This window comes from Panthera leo, chromosome A1, assembly GCF_018350215.1.
Source record: "Panthera leo isolate Ple1 chromosome A1, P.leo_Ple1_pat1.1, whole genome shotgun sequence".
NCBI lineage: Eukaryota > Metazoa > Chordata > Mammalia > Carnivora > Felidae > Panthera > Panthera leo.
In genome coordinates, this window is record NC_056679.1 from 78410389 (window position 1) to 78422450 (window position 12062).

The 12062-nt window shown below is 40.3% G+C and overlaps 1 protein-coding gene across 3 annotated transcripts in view; it reads left to right on the forward strand.

Moving 5' to 3' along the window:
* The window catches only part of MYO16 (myosin XVI), a 615829-nt gene that overhangs the window by 343509 nt on the left and 260258 nt on the right, over positions 1 to 12062 (forward strand). For all 3 annotated transcript variants that reach the window (XM_042930188.1, XM_042930181.1, XM_042930176.1), the window contains exon 16: positions 9058 to 9205. In XM_042930188.1, coding sequence (XP_042786122.1) covers positions 9058 to 9205 — 148 coding nt within the window. The remainder of the gene's footprint in view (positions 1 to 9057; positions 9206 to 12062) is intronic.

Below are 12062 nucleotides of genomic sequence, written 5' to 3' on the forward strand. Positions count from 1 at the left end.
GCAACTAGACATTCAAAGCCGAAACGGTCCACCTGTCCCGGGCAAACCTATCTACCCACCAGATGCTTCTTTGGGTGATGAGGTGGTCTCTTCCTCTGGGACATTCACGATTGAGGAGGATGCTGGTGGGTAAACGCTGACGGGAAGACTTTTGGAAGTTCACACATCCGAGGAAACACGGGGTTCTGGTGTATTTCCTAACCGCTTCCTTGTGGAATTGCACACTCATCAGGATAACAAAACAAGCTGTGGTTTGCAAAGTATCAGGCTGTCTAATAAGAGGAGTATGAGCTTAAACTTGGAAACTTTGGAGACTCCTGAGGTCTGCTTTTTCTCTCTTTTAAAATTTTTAAGCCTTACTACATTGAAATTCAGGCAAATTATTTTTCTGTTGTGATTTCGTCTGCTTCTTTCTCTTTTTTAAAATGTTTAAGCCTTATTATGTTGAAATTCAGGCAAATTATTTTTCTGTTGTGATTTCGTCTGCTTTTTCTCTTTTTTAAAATGTTTAAGCCTTATTACATTGAAATTCAGGCAAATTATTTTTCTGTTGTGATTTCGTCTGCTTTTTCTCTTTTTTAAAATGTTTAAGCCTTATTACATTGAAATTCAGGCAAATTATTTTTCTCTTGTGATTTCGTCTGCTTCTTTCTCTTTTTTAAAATGTTTAAGCCTTATTACATTGAAATTCAGGCAAATTATTTTTCTGTTGTGATTTCGTCTGTTTTTTCTCTTTTTTAAAATGTTTAAGCCTTATTACATTGAAATTCAGGCAAATTATTTTTCTGTTGTGATTTCGTCTGCTTCTTTCTCTTTTTTAAAATGTTTAAGCCTTATTACATTGAAATTCAGGCAAATTATTTTTCTGTTGTGATTTCGTCTGCTTCTTTCTCTTTTTTAAAATGTTTAAGCCTTATTACATTGAAATTCAGGCAAATTATTTTTCTGTTGTGATTTCGTCTGCTTTTTCTCTTTTTTAAAATGTTTAAGCCTTATTACATTGAAATTCAGGCAAATTATTTTTCTGTTGTGATTTCGTCTGCTTCTTTCTCTTTTTTTAAATTTTTAAGCCTTACTACATTGAAATTCAGGCAAATTATTTTTCTGTTGTGATTTCGTCTGTTTTTTCTCTTTTTTAAAATGTTTAAGCCTTATTATGTTGAAATTCAGGCAAATTATTTTTCTGTTGTGATTTCGTCTGCTTTTTCTCTTTTTTTAAAATGTTTAAGCCTTATTACATTGAAATTCAGGCAGATTATTTTTCTGTTGTGATTTCTTTTGAAGTAAGCTTTTACCTATCTCTAGTGCTTTCTTCTGCATGCTTCGTATAAATTAACGTTTTCTTTGCAACACATGGTCTGATTTCGCTTTGATGTGCTATAGCTCCCCATAAAGTCTGCCTCTTCCCGTTTTGCCAATAGTTTCAACCCGCTTCACCTATCCTGTCATTTGGTCATTTATAACCCAGCACAAACCAATATGACTGTTTGCGTGTTGCAATATATTCAGGCTGTCCCAGGACACCCCGGTCTGTGCGCGCAGGTGAGTCACTGTCATAGAAGTGGGATATGCTGGCTCGTTCCTGCCTCGCCCCACTTCTGACACCCACCGTCTCTCCGGGTATTCCCAGCCGTCTCTCCGGGTCCGGAGCTGTTGCCCAGATGGTCTCCCATCCTGGTGGCCTTCGGTGGCTCCGCAGTGGTAACTTCCTGCTTGTCAGTGAGCAGAGAGCCTTTCCACTCTGGCTTCTACTGCCTGGGTGCCCCCACCGAGGTTCTTTGTCCCATGTTTTCTCGATTTAACCTTGTTTAGGACACCCGTCCCTTCTAAAGACACAAAGCCAGCCCGCTTTGTGGTTTTCAGCCTCGTTTTTCTTTTTTTCTAAGTCACTGCCTCATTTAAATGCATAAATGTGAATTAAGAAGATAGCCCACTTTGTGGCTCAGTGGAAATTGAAATCAGCCATTACCGTCAGGCTGTGAGGAGGCCTCAGCCATTTCCCTCTGAATCTGCGTAGCCCCTCGCTGGTCTCATCAAACGTGAAGTCCAGGACTGGACTCTGGGCTCTCAGAGGACAGCCCACGGGACCCCCTGTGCCCGGGTCCTCCCACCCCATTCACATCCTCCAGCCTCACTGGACTATTTAAGTTCCTTGGTGGTGAGGCCACGGCTTGGTTTCTCCTCTTTGCTGCCTAGGGGATGGGGATGCTTCCCTCTCCTGGAAAGTGTAGGCAATTCTTACTGCACTGGTGTCCTTTCGGGTCACTTCTTCCCCAAACTCTCTTTCTAATGTGTCCGCTGGGTCCCAGCTCTGTTCACTGTGGATCTGGCTCTTTCCTCATTTCTTTCATAGCACCTGTCGATATCTGGAAGTGTCCTTTTCTTGGTCTGTCTGGTTGGTTGCTGTCTGTGTCTCCTGTTGGGATATGAGCCTGTTGGTGGCACTGCTCTGGTCTGTCGGGCTGAGTCGGCAGTCCCTGCCTTTTGTTGGGTTGCTGAATCTAAGGAATGGATGTAAAGAGCCAATAAAACGAAGCAGCAGCTGTTTTCCTCCTTTCAGGGAAGACGTGGTGTGAAGGCCACATGAACTCATTCATGACCACAGAGAATGCGTATTATTGAGAACGTAAATCGATAGCAGAAGTTACCGACACTTAACTCTGGCTCTTTTTTTAATTAGAGATTGTTTTTCTTCATGAGGACAGTTTGTGTCCGGTAAGGACGGAACCACATTCTGCTTCTTAGTGCCCACTCCATCCTGGAGGGATTGGAGAAGGATCTGCGGGGGGTGGGAGGGGGACTCAGAATCCACATGTGCGGCGTAAAGGGCATTTGGCTCCTGTCCCGCCTGCATCCTGAAGACACCCACATCCACGTAAGTGGAAACCGAAATCGGGACTCCTGGGGGGCTCAGTGGGTTAAGCGTCTGCCTCTTGGTTTCGGCTCAGGTCATGATCTCACGGTTTGAGGGATCGAGCCCCGAGTCGGGCTCTGTGCTGAGAGCACGGCACTTGCTTGGAACTGTGTCTCTCTGCCCCTACCCCATCCCTGTGTGCGCTCTCTCTCTCTCTCTCTCTCTCTCTCTAATAATAAATAAAGGTTAAAAAAATGGAAACTGGAATTTTCTAACAATCAGAAATGTCTCCCAATATATATTCCAGGGCCATAGTATCTGCTTGGGAAACTTTTAAACTTGCACTTGAAACAAATGAAATGGACAGTCTGTTAGGGCTTTTGCTTGTGTCCTTTGGAAAACGAACCAGAAGACCGTCTCCATCATAAGTGAGCCTTAAGTGAGCCTTAGGCTTGTCCTGTCAACTGGACATTCTTTTAGAAGTTTCAGAGTGCTTTAAGTGATCTTAGCTCCGTTGAGGAGCAGCATCTTTTCGTGGTGATCAGCCACTTGGGTTTCAACGTGACAAGGCCTCCAAGAGGATTTAAATGAGGCACCGTCTGAAAAGCCCCAGCACAGAGCCTGGTGCACCACAGGTACATGGAATAGTAATCCCTTCCTCTTGGAGGCCACAGGAAGCCCGGGACCTTTATACCTCCTCGTCCCCACATTCGTATGGGGTAAAGAGAAACGTGGAAATTGACAAAGCCAGAGTCAGGACCAGGAGCCACACTTGGGCTCCTAGTTGAGGCACCTTTCCTTATACCACCCCTTGTATTAACCTTGAATAATGAAGTCAAAAGAAACGCATAAGCGTTTCTTAGGAAAGAGAATATTTGGATATTTTAATTAAGCAAGAGTGTGCTTTTGGTGACCTTTAATTGAAGACATGATGGTCATGAAGACATGACATGCCTCTGGGAAGAGATCCTAACTGGTCATGATTTATAACTAGAAGGGCGGGGCATGGTGACAGTGAGTGCTGGAAGTTTCTGGAAGTCAGTGGAAGGGCATCGAGGGCAGGTATTTGTCTTTTTTGAAGGAGAAGATATTTATTTCCTCCATTTTCTTTTATAATTGAACAGAAGTTAGTATAGCTCTATAAAATATTTTACTGAGTACTATGTCATATATAATCAACAAACATCTACATTTGTGCCAGAACTTTCTGAGAAACATATTCATATATAGATTTCTGGTAAGACAGAGGATCACAGGTGTATTTTATTTAGTCAGGAATGTTGCTGAAATAAAATATCTTTTAAAACATACAGGTCTTGAGAAGTCAAAAAACCAATTAGCAGGAAGCCTCTTTCTGTGTGTGGACATTTATATGAATGAGCCAAACCCCGTTAACTCCACACCTATCGTTTTCCTTCCATTATTTTAGTGTCACTTCAGACACAACGAAAGGCTGACATTTTCTCCATTTGGAAGGATATGAGAGTCTCAGAGAAATTAGAATTTTTGGTTGTTCTGTGTTTTCTTCTAACTAAGAGCCTCTTTTAAGATACTTTTTTTTCAAAATCCTACCGATCAGAATCCTGCTAACCCACAGCAATTTTATTCTCTGCGGGAGATGAGCTAACTGGGATGATTGCTAATTACACTGTTTTTGAATTTAGATTAAAGGTATTGAAATCACTCTGTGAGGTGGAATTTGATTAGTTTTGAATGCTCCTCTAAACGAAGCTTGGATGTTGGCTGGGACAAATGGGCGTAGGGTCACCCTTTTCTCTGAATACAGAAGCGTGATGGCCAGTACTCCATGCCCTCTGATATTCCTGTAGTTGATGACTAAAAAATAATGCAAAGGAACAACTATAGAAGCTTATTCCCTACATACACAGATTTTTAAAAATATCCTCGTGAGCAGAGTTAATGTTGCTAATGTTAAGTGGAAAATGTTCTTAGCAAATAATTTAAGAGAGGGAAAAAAGAGAGGAAATAAAGTGTAGTAATTAAGATCTCTTCTTGAAATTATCACCTGATTTAATACTCCAAGAGAAATGGAAAAGAAACGACACTTCCCTGTTCTAACTTTAGCATCACCTTTCGGCAACTAATTAAAGGGATATTTTGAAAGAGCCTTTATGCACTTATGACAACTTTTCTAAAAGGTTTCTAATAAGACAACTTTTCTTAATAAGAAGTACTAATTTTGAGGGTTTTTTTTTCTTTTTGCATTTATAACCATTATGACAGGCTGAATGGGCCACTTAACTGAACTTTACTAGAGGGAAAGCACGTAATAGTCTTTCCATTGGTTCAAGTAGATTTGCTATATAAAACCAAAATCAGGAGACCTCACATTTTTTTTTTTTTTTACTTTTAGAGGCTGGACTCTAGAATAATTATACACAGACTCATTATACAAGATGATGTTTCTAGTTCAAATGTAGGAAATAACTATGTCCATTTGACTCCCTAACAACTGTCACCTTTTGATCCAAAACAATTATTGACCGTGAATCTTTACTTCAAAGTGGAAAACTACAATAATTCACAAGTGCATTTGAAATTGAAACGCTTCATTGTTTACTGACCATTCATAATGATAAGAATAAACCTAAATTCCAATAAAAAGAATAGTTCAGAAAAACTACAAGTTTCAGCCTGCCAAACATATAGTCATAAATGTTTTTTTTAATTTTTTTTAATGTTTATCTTTTAATTTTATTTTTGAGAGAGAGAGAGAGAGCGCACGCGAGCATGAGCAGGGGAGGGCCAGAGAGAGAGGGAGACACAGAATCTGAAGCAGGTTCCAGGCTCCGAGCTGTCGGCAAGAGCCTGGTATGGGGCTCAAACTCGCGAACCACGAGATCATGACCTGAGCTGAAGTCGGACACTTAACTGACTGAGCCACCCAGGCGCCCCAGCCATAAATGTTGATTGACAGTAACTTCTGTATTGCCAGTCCTGTCTGGAAGCAAAATCGGGATTGTGATCTCCATGCTGCGTTCTCCCACCATTGTCCAACAACATGTTTTTGTGATGTGGGTTGTTTTTGTTTGTATTTTTGTAATCTTTAGCAGCAGAAGCTCCAAATAATGAATATTAGGTATTTTGCTACTGGACATGTGAGGTCACAATGAACTAGGCAGGTGGCTAGACACTCTTCAATCCAGGCATGCGCTTTTTATAGACACATCACCTGTCTTCCTCTTTAACTGGGAAGTAAACTTTATTATTGAAGCATCTGTTTCATTATCTTACCATTAAGCTATAAAGCATCGTTTGGCTCCTTTTTATAATTTTGATATAGATGTTGAAACTTGCCCAGTATACTTTCTGTATATCAAATTGTACCTGCATAAATTCAAGTTATATTTGCCTTTGCTACAGTGGGTTTCTTCCACGATTTTCAGCAGTGAGACACTATTGTCTATGTATCTGGTCTTTGTATAGTGTAGCTGTATATACTTCTGATCTGGTTGATAGTAATACTTGCTAGGGTCTACAGCAGAGCTCTTTATAATCAGTATCTGTTTATATATACCATAGCAATATGACTTGTGCTTTCAAATTGTAAGACATTAATGAAGAAGTTCTAAAACTTACTTTGGTGCCTTTGTTACACCCAGGGACACGTCTTGTTTCAGATTGTATTTGTGCATGAAAGTTCTGTGTTGGGTCAAGAACAAAATAAGAATGTCTCCTCTCATCACTTGCTTTCAACATTGTACTGGAAGCCCTAGCTAATGCAATAAGACAAGAAAAAATATATACAGATTGGAAAGAAAGAAATGAAACTGTCTTTGTTAACAGATGACATGATTATCTCTGTAGAAAATTGGAAAGAATCAGCAACAAAAATTTCCTGGAAGTAGTAAGCCATTATAGCAATGTTGTAGGACACATGCTTAATATACAAAAGTCAATTGCTTTCCAAATATCAGCAATGAACAATTGGAATTTGACATTAAAAACACAATATTATTTCCACCACTACCAAAAAATAAAACACTTAGGTATAAATCTAACAAAATATTTACAAGATATTTGTGAGGAAAACTATAAAAACCCTGATGAAAAAAATCAAAGAAGATATAAATAGATGGAAAGATATTCAATGTTTGCAGATAGGAAGGTTCGATATTGTTAAAATGTCAGTTTTTCCCAATTTGATCTATAGATTCAATACAATCCTAATAGAAATCCCAGCAGGTTACTTTGTGGATATTGACATAAAGTTTATGTGGAGAGTTAAAAGATCCAGAAAAGCCAACACAACGTTTAAAAAGAAGAACAAAGTTGGAGGATTGGTGCTACCCAAATTCAAGACTTCCTCTAAAGTGGCAGGAACAGTGGTACTGTGAAAGAACAGACCAGGAGATCAATGGAACAGAATAGAGAGCCCAGGTAGACCCAGGTAAATATAGTTAACTGATTTTTGACAAAGAGCAAAGTTTGATAGAGAAATGACAGTTCTTTCAACAAATTATACTAAAATAGCAGGACTTCCTCATGCAAAAAAAAAAAAAATGACTTGAAATAGATCATAAATCTACATGTAAAAACAAAACTATAGGAACTCCTGAGTGGCTTAGTTGGTTAAGCATCCGACTTTGGCTCAGGTGATGATCTTGCTGTTTGTTGAGTTCTACCCCCGCATCAGGCTCTGCACTGGTGGTGTGGAGCCTGCTTGGGATTCTTTCTCTCCCCCTCTCTCTCTGCCCCTCCCCTACTTGCTCTCTCTCTCTCTCTCAAAATAAATAAACTTTAAAAAAAAGTATAAAACTTTTTAAACAATAACATAAGAGAAATTGTAGGTGACCTTGGGTTTGGCAGTGAGTTTTTAATATAACACTAAAAACAGCAATCCATGAAATAAATAATTGATAAGCTGGACTTCATTAAAATTAAAAATGACTGTCTTATGAAAGACACCATTAAGAGAATGAAATGATGAGCCACAGATAGAGGTAAATTTTTGCAAAACAAGAAAAACACATCTGATAACGGACTGCTAACTAAAACATGCAATGAACACTTAATACTCGGCAATAGGAAAACAACCCAATTTACAAAATGGACAAAATATCTGGACATCTCATGAAAGAAGATACACAACTGGAAAATACAAAAATGAAAAGATGCTACACATTATAGGTCACGTAGGAAACGTGAATTAAAACAAAAATGAAATACCACTGCAAACGCAGTAGAATGTCTAAAATTCAAAACACTGACAATGCCAAATACTGGCAAGGACGTGGAGCACCAGGAACTCTGATTAATTGCTTGTGGGAATGCAAAATGGCATGGCCACTTTGGAAGACAGTTTGGTGATATTTTACAAAGCTAAACATAGTCTTACCATACGATCCAGGAATCACACTCCTCAGTATTTACCCAACTGAGCTGAAAACTTATGTCCACACATAATGTGGATACAAATGTTTATAGCAGCTTTATTCGTAATTGCAAAAACCGTAAGCAACCAAGATGTCCTTTAATAGGTGAGTGGATAAATCAGCTGGTGCATTCGTAGGGTGGGCTCTTATCCGATGATTTAGGAAGTGAGCTCTCAAGCCATGAAAAGACAAAGAACCTTAAATGTATATCTTTGAATGAAGGAAACTGAAGTGATTACAACCTGAGAAGTTTGCATACTGTATGATTCCAACGATATGACATTCTGGGCAAGGTGAATTTGTAGAGACAGTACTAAGAGCAGTGGGCATCAGGGGTTAGGGAGAGAAGAAGGGATAAATACTGGAGCATGGGCTTTTTAGGGCAGTGAAACCACTCTGTTTGTTACTGTGCTGGTAGAACATGGTATTATGAATGTCTTAACACCGGTGGAGTGTACAAAGAGTGAATACCAACACACATTTATATACTTAATTAATATTAAGCATCAATATTGGCTCATCAATTCTAACCAATTTACGAGACTAACACGAGAGGTTAATGACAGGGGACGCGGTGTGCTGGGTAGGAGAGAGAAGGTATGATGGAGCTCTTGGTATTTTCTGCTTAATCTTCCTGGAAATGTACAAAGCACTCTAGAAAATAAAGCCTCAGATATTTTTCAAAAGGTCTGTATTTGGAAACAGTTACGTTATTATCTCGTGCAATTCATTAACGCGTGTAAATCTATGAGAATGAAACTAGTAATGTCATTTAACAGAATCCCCCCCTTTTTTTTTCTTAACCAGCCAGAATTTATACGTACATGCTCGAGAAATCCAGACTTGTTTCACAACCTCTTGGCCAGAGCAATTTTCTCATTTTCTACCTGTTGATGGATGGGTTATCTGCTGAAGAAAAATACGGGCTTCACCTTAATAATTTATGTGCGCACCGGTAAGTGACTGCATATTTTCTACGTGGTAATTCCATCCTGAAGTCGTGGTGGCATTTAAGCAGTCTTAAATTTTCTCCTGATTTTTCAGAGAGTGGGTCAAAGAGAAAAATTGGGTACTGTTAGGTCACAACCATCTGTAACAGGATTGTAACAGTTTTTTGTTTTTTTTTTTTAGAGTGTTGAGGTTTGTGTATGTATTAACTTGTGTTTCTGTTTTCCTAATTTTCAGATCAGAATTAATAAGTGAGTGTCTATATAAACCTTTCTGTTCCTTTGGGTATTTTGGATAGAACATTAGTTATGCATTCTTAATCTTTGGCAGTCTTTTGAAATAATGGGCAGTATTACGTGGCAATCACCGTTCATTAGTAACAGATGAAATTGCATAAGGGATGAAGACAAACAGCACATAAACCGAGGAGCTCATTTTCTGCCCTGGAGGCAGAAAGCATTTGTTCAAATGCAGATGCATTGGTCATAGGACAGGATGGAGTTGAGGGACTCCTAAAGATATGAGCTGAGGAATGTCTTCACGCTGAGGGTATTTCTGCCACCTGCCAGATCCGATGTGTCTCCCCATGCGGATTGGTCCAGATTTGGATCGGGATGAGAAGAAAACAGTGGGCAGAGTGAGCCCCGTTCAGGGGAGAAAAACAGGTGCAAGAAGGGAGCAGAGGGAGCTGGGCGTACCGACCAAGCTCACTAGTAAATCTGGGACAGGGCAGAGGCACTAGACTCCGAAAGAGATACGGATTTATTTCAGATGCCTGCTAACATCTGACTTGGAGTTACTGGGTGTTTGTTATTGGATTCAAGAAGAGTGGTGTGTGTTTCATAATTTTTGAGAACCCTTGCAAGAAAAGTGAAAGAATGCCTGAGGAGGAGGACCTGTCTTGCTGGTTGAGGCATGAAGGCAGAGAAGCCTCTGGGGCTGCAGGGTCGAGATGCCAAGTGTGAGATATGGGGCTTTTCCAGGGTGATGGGGTCTACGGGGCTCCTGGAATGGATTGGAGGGACAATGGGGCAGCCTCTGTCGTGGCCACTGCCGTGAGGCGTTACTGAGAGTGGGGCACAGGGCCACTTGAAGGGGATGAACGGCCCTGTCCTAACTTACCATGACGTTACCAACCACTGTCAGTCAATTTCTTTGAAAATATTACATCCAGGAGTATAGGCACAATGGGTCATGCAGAGCAGGAGAGAAGTAATCAAAAAGTTAAGGCCTTATCAGAATTGTGTTTTATTTACTGAAGGACTTTGGGGGTTTACTGTGTTCCCAAACAACAGAAATTCAGAAGAAAAAGAAAAAAAAATACTCCTTTTGGAGCATGGTAGCCTAGGTAAAAGTGATTTTTTAAAAAAAATATGGAAATGTTAAGCTCCTAGGGCACTGAAATGTTTTTTTACCAAATCTCCTCATTTCGTGAAGAAGGAACTCAAACCCAGAACCATAAGGAGGCTTGTGCCAAAGGGAATATGTCATGTATCAGCAGCACTGAAAGACCTGTTCCCTGGAACGAGCCTTTGTTTTGCTACATTGAGTGTCTCTAATGGCAGACGTTGTCCTTGGGAGGAAACGCATCGGATGGGCAACCCCACGTCAGGTGTTCAGGAGTAGAAGCGAGGGAGAAAAGTCTTACGGATTTCTGTGTTCCAAATCATGCTTACGAGTACAGAGTCAATGTAGACAGCAGATAATTGGTTTAGGGGGTTGTCTGTATCTATTTGCACGTGTGTGCCTGGCATTTCGGACTTAGAGCCACTGAAGAGTAAAGGACCGGAATCTTTTCTACCATTCAAAGAAACAATTTAACTTCTGGGTCTGGGGTTTGGACCCGTCTTTCCGAACGTGTGGGCGTGGGGGAGAGAAAACAAGGTCTCCTTTATGGGGGAGCCCGCCCCGGCATTCATCCCTCTTTGCAAAAGAGAGTTTGGAATCACTCAGGCTATTTAGAAAGTCAAATAGTCAGGGGTTCCTTTGTGAGAAGCTCCAACAGGAAAGAAGTCAGCAAAATCATGAATCATTCAATTCCCCTGAACAAAGAGGTTATTTTATTAAAATGTATGATAAATATCTAATGGGAACAAAACAACATTCCTCAATAAAAATACACACCACCACTCCAGATTCATAAAAATATCAGTTGGGACGTTTGTACAATGAGAATAACACAGACATAATGTTCTTTAATAATAAAACAGGGTGTTTTGCAAGTTACAATGCATCATGTGCATCGCATTGTTTCTGGGGTTTCTGTGGCGTGGGTCTTCTCCCTTTTATGGTGCTGGCAAGGCTCGGGGAGTTCGTATTTGTCTGACGTTTGAATTGGGGTTGGGGTCTAATCTTTATGGAGTAATGATGTATCTCAAGGACCATAATTTTTGAAATTGTTTGGGTCATTTGCAATCGGCGGTGTAAATCTCAACTTGCTAGCTTTCTGACCTTTCACAGACCAGTGGCCCTTCTGAGTTTCCCCCTTAAAATCAGCACCTAACAGGTATGGGAAAAATCACGATGTATAAATAGACTATTAGGAAGAGTGCTGTTGTTACCATCACATCTACTGATCTGATTTTCTTTACAGAGATGTTGAGGTATCTGTTAAATAGACCATCCAGGGGCACCTGGGTGGCTCAGTTGGTTAAGTATCAGACTTAGGCTCAGGTCATGATCTCACGGTTCATGGGTTCGAGCCCCACATCGGGCTCTGTGCTGACAGCTCAGAGCCTGGAGCCTGCTTCGGATTCTGTGTCTCCCTCTCTTTCTGCCCCTCCCCTGCTTGAGCACTCTTTCTCTCTCAAAAATAAACATTAAAAAAATTTTTAAAAAATAGACCATCCAGATATGCCTTTGCT